Source organism: Neolamprologus brichardi, chromosome 7 (assembly GCF_056152115.1).
Source record: "Neolamprologus brichardi isolate AB-2024 chromosome 7, ASM5615211v1, whole genome shotgun sequence".
Lineage (NCBI taxonomy): Eukaryota > Metazoa > Chordata > Actinopteri > Cichliformes > Cichlidae > Neolamprologus > Neolamprologus brichardi.
This window is the reverse complement of record NC_142110.1, coordinates 9,363,801-9,382,217: the sequence shown is the minus strand read 5'-3', so window position 1 is coordinate 9,382,217 and position 18,417 is coordinate 9,363,801. Positions and strand designations below refer to the sequence as shown.

Below are 18,417 nucleotides of genomic sequence, written 5' to 3'. Positions count from 1 at the left end.
TCACATTTTACTTTCCTAAAGCTCAAATATGTATAATACTTGGGCGTTAGTGCAGTATAAGATGGGATACCTTTTTAGTTGTGGCTTAAACTGCATTTAGTGGTGATTTTTTTTTTTTTTTTTGTAATTTAATTTGACCCCAAGACAGACTTCTTGCAGCCCCTGAACTTTCCACTAAGGTTGTTCATAGTAACATTTTTATTTTCTTCTTGAGCTCTCAGTTAGTATCACATCTGCAATTTGAGTGAACATAACATCTTACCCAGTAAATTTATGTTGAATTATTCAGAAGAGGGGGGGTTTCAGGGTCTGTCACTTCCCAAGCCAAATATGCAGATCCATCCGCTGTGGCGACCCTTTGGGAAATTAAGGGAGCAGCAAAAGCGTTTCCAAACAGCTGAGTTGTACTATTCTTGTTAAAGTCTCTTTCTGTCATTCTGCCTTTTAGTTGAGCTAAATCTGCCACAGCCTACTAAGAGAGAGGTCAGTTTGGGGTTTTAGAAAATAGTGAAAGTGAACTGTTGCAATGGAAGGACAGAAACAAAAAACAGAATAAAGATACAGCTTCTAAAACAGAAAAAAAAAAAAATCTTTTATCTCAATATGAGACTGAAGAAGTCACTTGGATGGGTGACGAAATATTTCTCCCACTGAAAATGCTATGTCCAGATGAACAGAATCAACCTTTTGGGTTTTATCGCAATACTTTTGCTTTCATTAGTAGTGAAACCCATAAATGTAACTGAATTCTAGTTAGGTTTTTGTTCACTTGGCACTCTTTGCTTTTTCCTTCCACTGCCACCTCAGAAGTTTCAGATTAGAAACTTCAGCTGTACGTGAGAAGCTGAAATCCCCTTTACACGTCAGAGGTTTTTAATGTAGTCCCACGGTCATCCAGGTGTTAGCATGCCTTCAAGATGTACAGAGATGGTAACACTGGGTGGTATATGTTTACACACATTATTTTATTTAGATACGTTATCTTACCCTAGTTTCATTAGTTCAGTGTTAGGGGCATTTGATGATACTAGAGGTGCATATATTTAACATAACAATCACAATGAGATTTAAGATTGAGTTGTTTAAGAAAGGAGTAGAGATCCAAGAAGTTAGTTTAATTGGCGTCCTGCTAATACTTGAGTCATTGATGCACAATAAAGCTTGCAACATATTTGTTAAGAATTTGGCGTGCCAGCTATGAGCAATAGCTTGTGGCTGCTTGCTCGTGAAACGAGCCAGGCAGGTTTCCCCTCGTAGGACCTTCAGTTTATCTCTAACATGATTAAAATGAAATAGTCACATTTGTAGTCCCATGCCTTAATGCTCTTTATACACACACACACACACAAATAAACATGTAAATCTTTTTTTTAATGCATACATTTTTTAGAGATTATGTAGATGTAAATAAACCTTAAATTCTTCTGCAGTTTGATTTCACTCTGACCAAAGGCAGCAATTGCAGGATATGCAGCAACTTTGCCTGAAAACTGTCTTTGAAATTTTAATGAAGTGGCCCTGGCTTATTCAACCTATAAGGCAATCTGTGCTATAATTGACTGCGAATTTTTATTTGTTCACCTTTATTCACCCACTAATGAACCCCCACAGTTGTTTCACACTGCAGACATGTCTGAAGGATAAGTAGGTCACCCCAGAGAGGAAGTTGAGGAGGGACCAAAAATAAAAAAAGAAGAAATTAAGGAACCTCCCCTTTTGGCTCACTATTGCATTTTCAACTATTCAGTCTTCCAGTTGCTGCTTCCACGCCTCCTTCCTCTCAAATACAGATTGAAAGATGAGTAAGAATACTCCAGGCATCCTGTATAAACTATGGCAGCCCTCTGTCCAGCTGGCCGATGGCATCCGCTGGAAGTGACATGCTACACCAAGTATTTTAACAGAGACCTCATCACATTTCATGAATCAAGGTTTTCAGGTTTACTGTAAGAGTTTAATTTTCTAATTGTGACAAATTTGAATAGAAATGTCACTGAGGAAAGCATTAAAGGGATTGCTCACTAAAAGCACAAGGTAGGCAGAAAACCCTATCTCAGCCTGAGGTCAAAGACCGGTGACACGAGGAACAACTATGTTGTACCAGTTTTACAAACAACAGTAGAACAGAAATACTTGGTGTGATACTGGTTCCCTTCTCACTCTTACTGTATAAAGGTCATGTCCTTTTTAGCTTGAGTCACTGATTTAGATTTTGAGAACACTATGGTAGTTTCTAACCTTTATTCAGTCAGGGTCGTGCAGAATATTTCTTCACAGAAAGAACATTTTTGGGTGGCTTTTTATTAAACCTGTAGGGAGCTGGTGAGGAAATAACTAACTTTGCAGTTGTTTTTTTTAATTGTATGGTTGGACTTTCACTCTTTGAATGCCATTCTGAACAAAAATTTTATTCCATAGGTTTCAAAGTGATACTATCAAACATATCAAATTTAAAAATACCTTTAAAGCACTACATGCTTGAATTTAGTTTGTAGAAAATAAAAGCAGCCACTGTAGTAGTATTGATCGGAAACATTTTAACAACATTCCCCACATGTTAAGGTTGTTTTATTAATGGATGAAGGTTTTAAATACAGTTGCAAACTTAATGTTAAAATCTGAAACTTTAGCAGAGTTTAACAAATAAGAATGAAGATAGATGACCTTTCAGTGGTTGTTTATTTATATAGTTTAAGAACTTTTTTTCTTTTTTGGGGTGGGGTGAGGGGTGATATACTCAGTAAGCACTGTATTGGTTTCTCTTCTAATTTGACTGGATATCTGTTTTTAATTGAAAGTCAATTAAAACATGATAATAATACTATTAGATTGTGAAAGAGCCTGGATCTGGCAGCTTTTTTCCCCCTTACTCACTGATAATTTGCGTGGCAGTCACAGTGATCTTTGACCTCAATGTCATGTTACATTGTCAAGAGAACACCAAATATTTCCACAGATACTGCATTTAATGCAACTAAATAGCTAACGGTGACTCTTTTTTTTTTAACATGGCTTTCAGCTGTTTGTCACATCTTAGCCAGAGGGCTCCATCTTGACCTTAGTGTCAGTGTTAGAGTAGGGCCCCAATAGAGCTGATCCTCGGCATTATCGTTAGCATTTTTTCCTTTGTCTATTTTTAGGCCTGTTAGGTTATTTATGACGTCCTTTGCCTCGAAGCCGCATTTTCCACTTTGCTTTTGAGATACTGTAGTTAACAGTCCTTCACACATTGCTTCAAACACCTTTTTTTAACACTTTATTTTTATTGGTCGTTTTGTATATTTTTTACAAAACATTCAGACCCTTAACAAGTACAGAGCATCTAGGCTAGCAAAGACGCATTTAGAGGGAAAAAAAAAGAAAAAAAGACATCCATTTATGGTACAGTCAAATCAAATAGGTGAATTACAGCAATGATACATGATACTGGTGGTGGTCAGAGGGCCCGGTGGCTAGAGGTGGGAATCACCATACATCCCACGATACGATATTATCACAATACTTAACGCACGATACGATATTATTGCAATTTTTTAAAATATTTTGCGATATTCAGATTCTGTACATAAAGGTAAACCTTATCAATATTCATTTTATCTAATATCAAAGTCTCGCACTCAGTCTTTGTCTCATTTCAGTCAGTTTTATGGTTGACAAACTCAACGGTTTGTATTACAGTCTAGTCCAACTTAACTGAATGCAACCATCTGGTACAATTATAGCTATTCTGAATTATGCAATTTATGAAAACTATGCAGCCCATTCAGCAACTGAAGAATTTGAAAGTAAATTAAAACAAAATATAATTTTACATTAAATAAAAAAGTTTTAAACTTAATTAAAATAAAACACGTCTTAAATTAAAATAAGTAAACTGTCATATTTATGCCAAAAAAAAGTTAAACATATTTGGACAGTGAAGGAATGTCAGGATTCTTGCTCAGAAAAAGGATCAACATGCTCTGAAGTCAGAGCACAAAAACCTTTTTTGTAACAAAATATCGATTTCTGCTGTCCCTGTATCGATACATTATTAGCAAACAAAATATCGCGATACTACACAGTATCGATTTTTTCCCCCACCCCTACCGGTGGCACCAGTGTCCGGCAGCCTCGCCTCTGTCAGTGCGCCCCAGTGTGTGAATGTGTGTGTGAATGGGTGGATGATTGTGTATAGTGTAAAGCGCTTTGGGATCCTTAAGACCAAGTAAAGCGCTATACAAATACAGACCATTTACCATACATGGTACCGGAATTTATAATATTTTTCCATTCAAGTAAAGGTCCCATTTTTTCCAGTGCCTCTCAAATTTATCAGCAGCAAGTCATAGTGAAAAAGTCAGTCTCTCCATTATGTAAATTTCCTTGATAATGCCTATCCAGTCCAAAAATGACGGTGGATCCACGTTTAGCCATTTGCGAGTTATGGCTTTCTTTGCGCCAGCCAATAGTATTAATAAAAGATATTTGTCCGATTTCCTCAGTCCTTGGGGCAAATCACATAGATAAAACAGAGTGAAATCAGGGGCCAAGTTCAAGCCCATCATGGTATTGATTTCTGTAATCACTACTAGCCAGTAGGGGACAATCTTAGCACATTCCCAGAAAATATGAAAATGTCCTGCAGATACACAGCCACAGTTCCTCCAACACTGAGCCTTGTCGGGGTTTTTACTTTGTTTACTCTTAGCATTAGGCGTGACAAAAAAAATGCACCGTGTTTTTCCATGCAAATTCCCTCCATAGACCTGAGCTCGAGGTCATTACCACAGCCTTATATATATTGAACCAGTTGTGGTCATGTATTATTATTTCGGCCTCTTTTTCCTATCTAGCTTTGATGTACGTTGTGTCATTATTCCTACATGGCCGAATCGTAAGCAGGCCATCTTAAAGTCCAGGCACTTTTTTCAGTTTTCTCATATTTGGGTATCCTTTGCCATATCTCTTTGGGCACTTTCATTCGTACCAGGAACAAGTCTGCATCTATATGTCTTTTAATAAGTGGTTGATCTCCAAGCAGTGATTGAAGCGGTGTCTCACAGTAGGATTGATCTATCTCCTTCCATTTAGCCTCACACATTGGATCACACCAATATATGGCAAACGTTTTCAATAATGAAAAAATAAATAGGCAGACTGATTTCAGGGTTGGTTAGCGTTATGAGAACATCGTCAGCATACAGACCAACCCTATACATTACATCATTGATTAGTACAACTCTAACGTCTTTAGATTCCCTGATAGCTTGTGCCAGAGGCTCAATGAATAGCGCAAAGAGAGTGGGACTGGCAGGGGGCGAGTTGTATAGAGACTGTAAGCGCCTGATGATTTGGCTGTTAAAACCAAATAAAGATAATTCCAGCAGACAGAATCAAACGCCATTTTTCATTTTGTTTACTAGATGGAGAGCCCGCCTCACATTATCGTGACTTTGCCTATTTCGAACAAAACCTGTTTGATCTGTATCCGTTAGTTCCGAAGTTATACATTCCAACCGTTTAGCTAATATTGTTGCAAATATCCTGTAGTCGATATTCAAGACTGATATGGGTCTGTAGGAACCACGTTCTGTTTTATTTTATGGTTTATGGTTGGTTCTGCGTACAGTCAGGTATAATGGGTCACAAAAGATTCTTTTATGCTTTTCATGTCATTTTCTTGCCAGAAAATTATATCTTGTTTTTCTCGTTTCATTTTAGCATGAGCTTTGTTTCTTTTGATGGGGTTATGTAAACCATTAATGTTAAGTGTGATTAACTTATATTGTTGTCTTATCTCCATCAGCAAAAGGAAAATACACAATACCTGTAAACCTCTAGGTGCTCTGAAAAGAAAACGTGGGTCTGCAGAACAAAGGAACAACATACCTGAACAAATAACATATATAACTTCCAATTATGAAGTGTACGTCCAACTTCAAAACAAAGAGAAGAGTCCCAGAGAGCCCCTTGTAGTGCTGCTTGGTAATCTCTGCTCATCATAGCAGCGCTCTTGGAGAAAGCCAGTAACATCCCATAACTGTGGTCAAACCTATTACTCTTATTTTACAGAGGTCTTAGGTGCGGGAAAAAAATTAGGTGTTACTATCCATACGCTTGAATCCCTGGAGCTTTTCCTGGATGTATTTCATCCGTTCCTCCCGGGTCTGCCGCGGCGCCCCGCTCGCTCTTTCCCAGAAGGGCGTCCTCGGCTTGGGTATGGGGATGCATGGCATTGGGTCGTCCGCTCCCTTTTCCATCAACTTCCTCTTCTCCAGGTCGGATGCGTCTTGCGCGTTGTTGTAAATCACGGGCCCGTTTTCATAAAACACATGCAGTCTCGATGGATACAGTGTTTGGGAGCGGAGCCCCTTCTCTTTTAAAATCCTCCTGATTGTGTTGTATGCTTTGCGTTTAGCTAAAATGTCACTGGGGTAGTCTTGGTCGAAATACACACGTCTCCCATTCAGCAGTATTTCTTCTTTGGTCCACGCAGAACGGAGCACCAAGTCCTTGGTCTTGTATTCCAAAAAATGAATCATGATAGACCTGGGTTTGGAGCCCGGTGGTGGCTTGGGGCAGAGTGAGCGGTGGCACCGCTGTATGCCCAGATTGGTGTCAGAGAGAGACAGTTCCTTCTTTATAAAATTCTCCATGAATTCGAGCATGTTGTCCCCTTCTTCACCCTCTGGTATCCCGTGAACACGTATGTTATTCCTGCAAGAACAGGCTTCCAGGTCAGACAGACGTGTCTGGAGGTCCCCTTGTAACTGGAGAGCATGGCCGAGCACGTCTTTAAGATCGACTGTGACCTCTTCCACCTCGGTTACCCTCCTCGATTTTGCTTGTTACCTCTTTCATGTCCGTGACAATTTCGTCGAGCCGTTGCCCCACTTCTTTCCTAAACTCCAACATTTCTGTTTTCACAAATACAGTCTTTTCCGCTATTTCTCTTTTCAAATTATCCTGGACTTCTTTCAGCTCAGCGACAATGTTAGCTTCAATTGCCTCCATAGCTCCGTGTAGCTTTAGCTTGCTAGCACCGTCAACTTCTTACGGTGAAAAAACTTCTTCCTCCGCACTTTCTTGCCAAATTCCTCTTCTCTTTCTCTTGTCACCCCCTGGCATACAACTGTGAATATTCTTAGTTGTGTTATAACATGTCAATATTCAAGGGGTAACCAGACCGCCCGGGAGCTGAAAGATTATGCTGCAACCAGTTTACTCACCATCCGGAAGTCTGCTTCAAACACCTTTAAACTAAAATCATCACTCAACATAGTGTTATTCTTCCATAAGTCTCAGAAGATACATTTATGCATATTCAGTAATCAGTTGAAAGAGCTATGTTGTGCAATTACTGTGATAAAACTGATTAGGTATGGTAAGGTAAGTAGAATAAAAGGGTCAGTAACTACATCCAGAATAATTAAACGTACTAGGAATGGTTATTCTGGAAGACATTGATATTTTAGTATAGTTTATGTTGGTCATTTTAGTTTTTCCATTGTTTTCAGTTTTTCTTGATGGGTTATTACTGTTTGGAAAGTCCCTGTCTGATATCGCTGCTGTTTTCTTTATCTCGTCAGTCACTAATTTTGACCCAAGAATATTTATTTAATTTAATTTGTAAATATCATAAAGGCAACTAAATATAAGGGGAGAAATACGTTGTTTAAAGTTCCTATTGACACAAAGTCACTTAAAAATGAAAGAGTTATTTTGACACCATTTCAGTTGACCTCACTGCACGGGATTTCTGGAGACAGTTGGGTACTTTCCCAGTGACAGTATGAGCAAGACATGACACAGACCAGAGAGCTCTTTAAAGTAACAGTCAAAAGAGGGTGTGATGTGTTGTCGTCCCTTTTTCGTTTAACTTTCATTGACAAAGCAAGGGAAAGGCGTGCCTGGAGTATGTGGAAGATCTTCATGTCCCTGACCATGTTGCACAGCCACACTGCTGAGGGTCTTGTACCACCAAATTCTCTGGTGGGAACCTGCGATAAATAAATCTCAAGCTGAAGGAACATGTCGAATCAGCTTGGTTACCTTGTACCTCTCTGAAATCAGCTCACGGATAATAGCTACGGAATGTAGCTTTGGCAGCTGTAGAATCAAAAATGGGAATTCAAAAATTGAATTCAGCAAGGACATAAAGGATGGCTTTCACTCAGTGTTGGCAGAAATTCTGGCAAAACCCAAACACTTCAGAAAGGGGAAGCAGTGCTTTCTACACAGTGCATGCAGTGTAGATGGAGTGCTTCACGCTTCACCTGGACACAATTTGGGGTGTATAGGACATGCTAGAGTGGGGATTTCTATAGACCAATCAATTTTGTGCGTCTATAAAGTGGGCTAGGGGGATTTCAAGCAAGTTAAATTTGATCTTAACTGCAAACTATTCTGTTCTCAAAAGATTGCACCCCACCCAAACTGCTCTCAAATTACTGTGCACAGTTGTGGCAGGCTTGTAGCATGCTGGCTCCAGACTGGACCTTGTTTTTGCCTATTTGTTTTAAGGAGTTTCATGTGGCCCTTTTGAAGGCAATATTAGACTTTTGCTTTGTCTTTTTATTCAATTTGTACATCAGCATGTCATGGCCTTTACCCGTCCACCACCTACTGATGCCAACCTTTTTTTCATTCTTTTTTTTTTAATTTAAAAAAAAAGTTAAATGATAAGTGATGGCCTTCAGTAAAAGTTAAATATAAATATAATGTACATAGAGAGAGTGCTGCATAAACAAAACAAAACGTACCTCAGTAAAGTCCGGACGTTTTAGGGCTAGATCAGATGACCCTGAACTCCTCCCCCCTCCTAGTGATGTTCCTATAGGCATAGGCTGCTGATGATCTCATACTGTGTTTTTAGTCTGGTCACTCTATGCTCTATTCTTTCCTCTCACCCCCAACTGGTCGTAGTAGATGGCTGCCCCCTCCTTAAGCCTGGTTCTGCTAAAGGGTTCTTCCTGTTAAAAAGGAGTTTTTCCCTCCCCACTGTCACCAAGTGCTTGGTCATAAGGGGTTGCCTAGGGGTTTTCTTTTTATTAGTGTAGGGTCTTTACCCTACAATATAGGATGTTTTGAGACAACTTGTTGTTGTCTCAAAAGAATTGGCACTTTTGTGTTTTCTCTGGACTGGAATGGTGATCACTCCTTCAGAGGCATAGGCTACTAAGCCTGTACCAGAGGGGTGGTTTTGTACCTACAATGCAAATGTTTGTATTCATACAAAAGTTTCATATTTGGGCGGGTGGAGGTTTGGGTGTTGCTCTGAGGCTGTGAATACTGCTGTTGATGTTTTGCATGACTGTTTTGACAGAGAGGGAAAATTACTGTCCAGCTAGATAAATGGATAAATCCTCTGGAAAGTAGGTCATTAGGTCCAGTTGCAGTTTCAGTTGGTGGAACCTTAATTCTTCCATCTTCTGTCACTGCTGTTTCCTTTCAGTGATTCCAGATTTATTGTCCTTCCTTACTCCTTATTGTTGCTCCTCACATTTATTTCCCTCAGTTTATCAATTTGTTTCCCTCAGACATTACGCAAACCTGAAACATCCAAGATATCTCCCGTTAAGGCTTTTTGGTCAGTTATGTTTTTGTTCAAGTAATGTCAGTTACTGGAACATTTTTGCTATCACATACTTGCAGTCAAGAGCTTACACTGCACTAAAACAATGGGCTGAATTTCCTGGAGAGCCTGGCCTATGGCCAGTCCCTGTAGATTTCAAGGGAGGTCTTTGGCTCAAGGATTTTACTGGGCTTGTTTAACTTCTATGGGTTTACTGCTCTGTAGTCATACAGCCTATAAATGTAGGTCATGCTAGCAGTCGACAGGAAACCCTTTTTTTTTTTTACCCTGCAACATTTTTTGTTAATACCCAGAAACTACAGGAGGATTTAATGTCATTTCTTCTGCATGCATCAGTCAGTTGATGGAATTTTAAGTCACACATGACCGACAATGCTATCAGGTGTACATACTGCTATGATTCATTGACAGGTCATCAACTGCCAGACACTTGACTCTTTGCTGAGAACACAGCGTCAGCCTCAGTTGCGCAATTGGCTCTATATATTCGTTGTTATTTGTGATTGTTCACGTTTTAAATTGTCTTACTGACTAAATTACCATAGTTACTCTCATCTTTGGATGTGTGGCAGTGAAAATCTGAAACCATAACATGGAATCATGTATATTGATCGTGTTAACACGATTTGACAGTGGTGGTATAGGGGTTTTCTTGCTCAAAAAAGATGACTCTGCACATGAGTACAGATTGTTTTCTTATACTTGACGTAATGTTTTGGGTTTGTTTGTTTTTTTGTTTGTTTGTTTTTTAAATTTCCCTGTTATTTTGGGCCATTCAATTAATGTAACAGGAGCCCTGGGCTAAAGTAAATTAAATGCCACTATCTGTCTTAAATCTTTAGTTACAAGGTTTTTACTTTAACTGTGTATTTTTAAAGTGTATTTTAAAAATTTTTTTAGCCAGGCTTGATGCATTATTTCTTTGACATGATTGTCTTCAATGTGCTGATATCCCATATTTCTTACTGAGCACTGGCTCTTCTAGCATTTTGTTTTTCTTTACCCAAGGGCAAACAGAGTTGGGTGTGTTTTTGTTTTTTGTTTTTTTTAGTATGCAGTCATCTTCAATAGAAAACAGGCAGCCACATTCCTATATCCTACTGTATCTTTCCTTTTAGAAGAAGAAGAATGTATACTTTATTGATCCCCTTGGGGAAATTCCTCTCTGCATTTAACCCATTCACTCAGTGAAGCAGTGGGCAGCCATTGGGCGCCCGGGGAGCAGTGTGTAGGGACAGTACCTTGCTCAGGGGTACCCGTTCAGTTGATTTGAACCACCGACCTTCCGATCATGGGGCCACCACTCTACCTACTGAGCTATCCCTGCCCCTCTTTTATCAAAGCATATGTGAAATTTTTGAAAAACTGAAAGCATCTTGAAAACCTTTTCTTAGTTAAACTGCTAGTGGATTAAGAAATACTTTGTATGAATGTGTCTTTTTAGGTTTTCATTCATCCAGCTTAGAAGCTCCAAGCTCCTTAACCTTTGTAGGAATGGGTGAATTCAGATACTAAAGAACAGATGTAGAGTTCAGGTGTTCCTAATGATAATTTTTTATTACCACACTGTACATTGTAATTTTTCTTCTTCCGAATTACATGTGCATCTGTATAAATGGTGCTGCACTCACTGAGTGAAATCTTCCTTTTTCATCCCTTGTAGGATCGTAAGCTTTCAAAGTCGGAACGGCAGCGTTTTAAGGAGGAGGCTGGCATGTTAAAGGGACTACAACATCCCAACATTGTTCGCTTTTACGACTCCTGGGAAGGACCCTCCAAAGGCAGGAAGTGCATTGTGTTGGTCACGGAGCTCATGACTTCTGGCACACTCAAAACGTGAGTTACGGTGGCAGGGAATTTGTAGATGCAGGGCATATTCAGTATACACACTGTAATAGGATGGGTTCATCTTGTTTTGACTTACTGTTGATGTACAGATGTAAAAGTTCAGATGTAAAAAGCAAAACAAAAAACCTCAAAACCATAATCTTAAAGTGGACTCTGAAGTTGATGTGGAGCCAGTGCAAGTGACATAGAACTTAGAAGACTTAGTTACAAGCCTTGCAGTTGCATTCTGAACAACTTGCAGCTGAATACACATGATTGGTAGTTGACACTGAAGTATTAAATCATTATATATTCATAAATTTTAACTTGGCTGGTCCGCATGTCAGTGTTAGCTTTTTAACTACTAGAAATTAGCCGATAACCACAGAAGCAATGTAGTTAGCAGCTGATACATTAATGTGAAAACATTATCAGTCCAGCATGTGTGTAACATTAACAGACTGTTAATTTCACAGGATAACCAATTCTTTTTTTATTAAAGTGTTTTTTCTCTCAAGAAAAAGCCCAATTTTTAAGCTGAAAGTATGCTATCAGCAAGTAGAAGGAAACTTTATCGGCCTACCTTACCAACATTATATGATTAGCAATTGAAATGTGTACATGTCACCGGAAACAAAGCAGTATGTGGTTTTCTAATCGTATTTTAAAAAACGTAATTTTTTGTCATCTTTTTCTCCTGTAGTATTTGTAAATCGATGTAATCGTATAGAGTTTGAAATTCTACCCTAGTGAATAATATGATCTGCTTTCCTGTAGATATCTGAAGCGGTTCAAAGTGATGAAAATTAAAGTGCTGCGGAGCTGGTGTAGACAAATCCTGAAGGGCCTCCACTTTCTTCACACTCGGGCTCCTCCAATCATCCACAGAGACCTTAAATGTGACAACATTTTCATCACAGGCCCCACAGGGTCTGTCAAGATTGGAGACCTGGGACTGGCCACTCTCAAACGCGCATCCTTTGCCAAAAGTGTTATAGGTACGAATCCAGTGGGTTTTCTGTTTTCTGTCCTGCAATGGGACAGTACCTTTTCTGGGGCCATGATAACATGTTTTATGGAAAATTATGGTGTGTAGATAAGAGATTGTTTTTCTGACGATGTGGTTCAAAAACAGACCACAGCGTTTCAGCTGTCTCTCAAACCACAGCTCAAAAGGAGGCCAAATACTGTGGTAATCTTAGGAAGATAACCACAAGGTTTTCTCTCTCTGCACTCATACAGTAACTTATCAAGTTTGGTCTTTGTACAGAGTATTTCTGTTCTATGTTTCTCCACAAAGAGAGAGTTTTTTTTCCAGGCATCTACTGAATGTAAGTAGCGCCTAACATTTCTACTACTGTTAAATATTAATATTATGGTAGTTGTCGTGCCTTCTTGCAGGCTAACCTGGCCATGGCAAAAGGTATGGCCTTTGCTTCTGTCTTAGACTGGTCTTTGTTCTGTGGTTTGGAAATATGTGGTCTGTTTGCCAGTTTTACCAATGATGTTTAACATCTCTTTCTATGGGTTTGCCTCAACAGGTTTTTTATTTTTATTTTATTTTTTTAAGTGTTTGTCTCTTGATGTTTTTGAAAATATTTGCAGGACTGCAGAATCTTTTTGCTCCATCTTTGTGTCCAGGGAGCTCTCCCCACTTTCTCTCTGTCAGCATTTTGCAGGTTTTTTTTGTTTTCTTTTCTTTTCTTTTGTTTTGTTTTGTTTCTTTTCTTTTTCTTTTCCCTTTCACAGTCTTGGGTATGCTTTTAAAATGTAGGCTCTAGCCTCAGCTGTGCCCCATTCTGCTGTTTGGAATGAATAGGGTACTGCTGTTCATTGAGTAAGTATGATCTTTTATGGGCCTGGTAAGTCTGACAGTGTGCTGTCATACGCATCAATATCAGAAAAATACATTCAAATAACCAAATGAGTTTTTCTGTGTAAGACCTGAGATTGAATATAAAATAATCTACTAATATAAAAAGGCTTATGTGCACGGACACACTGTTGAGCACTGTTACTAGCTATGGGATCTGCTTCTCTCAGCCTTGACCATAACACTTTCTTCCTGCAGGGGAAGATGAAATGGTAAGTCAGACACCGAAAGGTGGGTGTACTATAAAAGGGAATGTTATTGTGGCTGTAAGGTAAGGTCTTGACAAAAGTTATTTCCATAGCTAGTCCTGTTTACATTACAGGGTCAATTGGCATTACTGTGAACAAATTCCACTTTATTTCGGCATGGGTATTATTCCTGAGTGGTTCATTTTAGAGGTAATATTTGAATGGTGCAATGTTATTTATTCAGGCTAACCAGTGTGTCCTGCACATTGGTCATCTCAGCTACACGTGTATATCCCAACATGTTAAGGTCTTACACAGACAAACACGTGCCTTCTTTTCAACAGTCTAACTGAGCCCAGCTTCTCCCTCCTTTTTTGTTTTCTCTCTTTTTTGCTTTCCTCCCCCTTTTTTCTTTTCTTTTTCCTCTTTCTTCCAACTTTCATCTCACAGGTTCTACTCCAGGGGATTTCAACAGGCTGGTCAATCTTCTCATCCTCCTCTTCCTCAACCCCTCATGGGTTAGAGGAGCAGAGGAGCAATGGGTTGTGAGAAGCCCACTCAATCAGTAAGGGAGTTCTGAATAGTTGTTCTGATTTAAGGTACCCCTGAGTTCATGGCGCCTGAGATGTATGAGGAGAAGTACGACGAGTCAGTGGATGTGTATGCCTTTGGAATGTGCATGCTGGAGATGGCCACCTCAGAGTACCCTTACTCAGAGTGCCAGAATGCTGCACAGATCTACCGCAGAGTTACCAGCGTAAGTCGTCTTTTCAACCCTCCAGTCACCCCTCTGCCCTGCCTTCACCTCTTCCTGTGTGCCAAGAAGGCTAATGTCCACTTCTGGAATCATTTCATGTTCCTGCTGACATGTCTTTAGTTTGCATTACTTTTATTTCTTCTGCTCTGATAATAATATTTATCTTCTTATTCTGTTTGAAGAACCTACAAGTTTAAAAAGAACAAAAGCTTTTAATCCTAATAATCCTCCCTTGTCTTCCTTCTTTCCTGTATGTTAATTAAGCCATTAGAGTTAACTAATATAACACTAAACAAGTTCAGACCTGCTATTTTCTGAATAACCAGCATGAGTCTTGTATGATCCCCGAGGGCCAGTGACTGTTTGTTTATTCATACGGATCATACTAATAGATGGCAATCCGCAGTCACCGATGATTCATTTTCATGCAATCACTGGACACTTGGAGATAAAGCAGTTGAACTCACTCTGAGAGTGCTAGCTATAAAATTTCTTTTGAAGTCTATAGCAATACCTTCAGTTTATCATTAACCACAAACTAAAAATGGTCTTTCCACGCCATTGAACAGAGCATGTTCTTTGACATTTACCCCTGTGCTACGCTGAGTCATTGAAGTTATAAAAGCTTTTAAGGATGTAGTGTCACATGCTCTGGCTGTATTGTTAACTGCAGGAAAAATTGACTTTTTTTCTTTTTTTTCTGGCTTTTAACTCAACTGCTCAGTTCAGTCTTAAATTTTCCAGCACTTTCATTTGTCATGGCTTCAATTCATCGCCTTTCATCAGCCGTCCATTACATTCTTATGCACTGTTTCTTCCAGCCACTTATATTTCCCCTTCCACTAGAAAGTGCATCTTGGTCAGTACCCCCTATTTTTGATGTTTGACCTTTTCTGAACATAGTAAAGTATCTGCATGTTCATGCTCTTCTTTAAAAAGGAAAAGGTTTCTCTGAGCTCAGCTAAATTCAGAGCTTAAAGGCAAGTGAGTCTGCAGGCTAGCAGTATGACATTAGAAATATTTTAAAAGCTATTGCTTGCCCAGCAGGCATCTCACACCAGTGTTGAGATTGTACACCTACGTTGCATATAATACTAAGTTTATTGTTTTTAAGGCACAAATGGAATGTGGGAAGTATAACTTGTAAAACCTAAATTTATCAATGAGGAAAGATTGGATGACATTTCAATAATTCTTTTTTTAAACAAATTTTGAAATGGAAAAACAAACAAACAAAAGACGCATTATTAAAAGCTGTTGTTGAAAATTCCAAACGGGGTTCTTTTAACTTTCCAGGCAGAAAGAATTTCTTCCTCTTCACATTCTTTGTCAAGAATGTGAAAGGGGAAGTTGGGTTAAGATGTTTGTCACTTCAAATGCCAACTGTTTTTAGTAGTGATATCAGGTCTCTGAACTGAAAAACAGAACAAGGTATGGGGCATTATCAAGTATAAGAAAAGATGCGATGAAGACAATCATTCTCATTCAGAGTTCTGTGTTTCCTTTAGGGGGTGAAGCCAGGCAGCTTTGACAAGGTGGCCATTCCTGAAGTGAAGGAGATCATCGAGGGATGTATTCGTCAGAACAAGGATGAGAGGTCTCTTACTGAGCAAGTTCAGGGTGGTCTGCCTCGCTACAAAAATGTCTTTTTGCTCACTGCTTGTTTCATTTGTCTAGGTACTCGATCAAGGACTTGCTGAACCATGCCTTCTTCCAGGAGGATACAGGCGTGCGTGTGGAGCTGGCAGAAGAGGAGGATGGAGAGATGCAAGCTATTAAGCTGTGGTTGAGAATTGAGGATGTAAAAAAACTCAAGGGGAAGTACAAAGACAGCGAAGCCATTGAGTTTTCTTTTGACCTCATCAAAGATGTTCCAGAGGATGTGGCTCAGGAAATGGTGAATTGAGCTTTAATGTTCTAGGCAGACTAATTGTGTTGGTGCATGACAAACAATATGTTTGTTTGCAGTTTTTAAACGTTTACTGATGAACCTTTTGTCGCATTTTTGTTATAGGTTGACTCTGGTTATGTGTGTGAAGGTGACCACAAGACCATTGCGAAAGCCATAAAAGACAGAGTTTCTCTAATCAATCTTAAGAGGGCTCAGCGGAAGCAGGTATGATCGTAGCCCATCTACTGTTATGGTCACTGTTTACGTGCATGGTTTTGTTAGTTTTTTGTTTTTGTTTTTGTTTTTTTGTTTTTTTAATCTCAGCCACATGATCTAGGTGATATGCTTTAGTGTTTTCAAGGTGGGGTTCTTCTGGGTGATTTTATGTGTTCTCTCCTGTCTTTAAAGGTCAGAGAAGATCAGGAGAAGAGAAGGCTTGAAGAAGAACAGCAATCACAGCAAACAGGCCAACAGTCTGGCATGGAGGCGACTCAGTCACAGCCCGTTTCACAGCATGCATCTTACATGCCTCCACAGCCTAACCAACACAGCTCACAGATGTCTGTCCAACCGGCAGCTCAACAGGGCCTTCAGACGTCTAACTACAACACTCCTCAATCGCAGGGCGTTTCTTATGTTCCCCAGACAACTGGGCAAATCCCAGTACAGAATCAGAGCTTAGCTGCTGTTCAGCCAGAGTCCGAAGAGCCAGAGAGTGACCAGCAGCTGCAGCACACTGGAGGTGGTATGTATCAAAGTAACAACACTTAACACTTCAGTGTATTGAAAAGAAATATTGAGTATAAAAACGGAGTCAAGCAAGCCCCAGTTTTTTGTTTACCTGCAAATAAAAGAGGAATAATAACCAGTTTGGTTTTAGTTAGTACCCCACTTGCGCTCCTGCGTCCTCATGACTCCATGCAATCACACCTTGTTGCACCAGTCCCCTGCTGCAGAGCCTATACATAACCATAATTTCACAGCATACCTAGCAATGTTTTTTTTCAGGAGCTCAGAATAGTATTGTATTTCCCCTGTGCATGCACTACGTATACTAGTTGTTGTACTTTTTTTTTTTTTTTTTTTTTGCCTGTCCCATTTGGTTCTTTAGCTGTCAGAATTGTTGTCTGAAGACCAACAAGGATACCCTATGGATTTACTTTGCCAAATGGATCATCATGGCATTGCCGTATTGGTCCATTTGATCAACCTTTGTTGTTATTGTTTATTTTATTTTATTTTCAGTTGTTACAGACGGGACAGACATGACTGATAGGATAGGAAAAGGAAGTTGTTGTACTTAAGTTAATTTATTAAAACATATTCTGAATCTGTTGTTTAAGGGAAAATGGCTAAAACATTGTTACTTTAAATAATTCTACAATCTTGAGTCTTCATAAATTAACCTTTTTGTCCCTTTTTCACAGCTTGGGACATGGGAGATAGACTAGCAGGTTCCTCTGTTGTTACTGAGGCTCAGCCCTCTCAGTCTGGAGTATCCTACAGCTCTTCCACTAGTCAGACACAGAGTGATCCAATTCAGCAACAGCAGCTGGCAGTGGTGAGACATGAGTGCATAATAATGTGTGTTGTGGGTGATTTTGTTTGGGAATATTGTCTGTATTTTAAACCAAATGTTTACGTTTCAGATTGGGGTTCTATTTATTGATTATCTATTTTTCCCATATCCCAAATGGCCCTTTTTGTTGTTGTTGTTGTTATTGTTGCCCTTACCCCTGCTGAATGTACGTTTCCCCGTTACATGTAGACAGCCGTCACATGGCCTACCTGCAGTGTGTCTAGAATTCACATGCATGTGTTCATGATTCAGTTTAGGGTCCTAGGCTTTTCTAATTTTTAGAACATGTGCTTTTATCTGTTGCAGGGTGGTCAGTCTGAAGTTGTTCCTGTTCCAAATGCCAACCAGTCCGTCCCAGTGACACCTGCACAGGTATATATCTATTAGTGTATGTCTAAATGTCTTTGAAGAGTAACTTCACACTACATGAAAACTTTTGCTTCACTGACATCCTCCATAAAAGCAAAGCTTGTGTTAATATCAGGTTCTGCATAACGCCCTGGATACACTTCAGTATCACACCTGCAAATCTGAACTTCAACCTGTCAGAGTCAGCAAAAACAAGATACTCACTCACATTGTGTGAAGTTAAACTTTAAAGCCTATATTCTTCAGTTGGGTGGCTGCGAAAGCAGAGCTGAGAGTTTCCTGGCCTGATCTTTTTTTTTTCCTTTACGTCTCTTTTCTTTTCTCGGGTTTTCTACTCTTACACTTTGCTATGTTTT

The 18,417-nt window shown here is 39.4% G+C and overlaps 1 protein-coding gene across 4 annotated transcripts in view; it reads left to right on the top strand.

The window, feature by feature from the left end:
* LOC102796156 (serine/threonine-protein kinase WNK1-like) overlaps positions 1–18,417 on the top strand; it is a 32,439-nt gene that overhangs the window by 4,213 nt on the left and 9,809 nt on the right. For all 4 annotated transcript variants that reach the window (XM_087843034.1, XM_087843035.1, XM_087843036.1 and 1 more), the window contains 9 exons: positions 11,241–11,413; positions 12,182–12,402; positions 14,065–14,222; positions 15,731–15,819; positions 15,900–16,119; positions 16,237–16,338; positions 16,522–16,858; positions 17,541–17,674; positions 17,999–18,064. In XM_087843034.1, the coding sequence (XP_087699160.1) occupies positions 11,241–11,413; positions 12,182–12,402; positions 14,065–14,222; positions 15,731–15,819; positions 15,900–16,119; positions 16,237–16,338; positions 16,522–16,858; positions 17,541–17,674; positions 17,999–18,064 (1,500 nt within the window). The remainder of the gene's footprint in view (positions 1–11,240; positions 11,414–12,181; positions 12,403–14,064; positions 14,223–15,730; positions 15,820–15,899; positions 16,120–16,236; positions 16,339–16,521; positions 16,859–17,540; positions 17,675–17,998; positions 18,065–18,417) is intronic.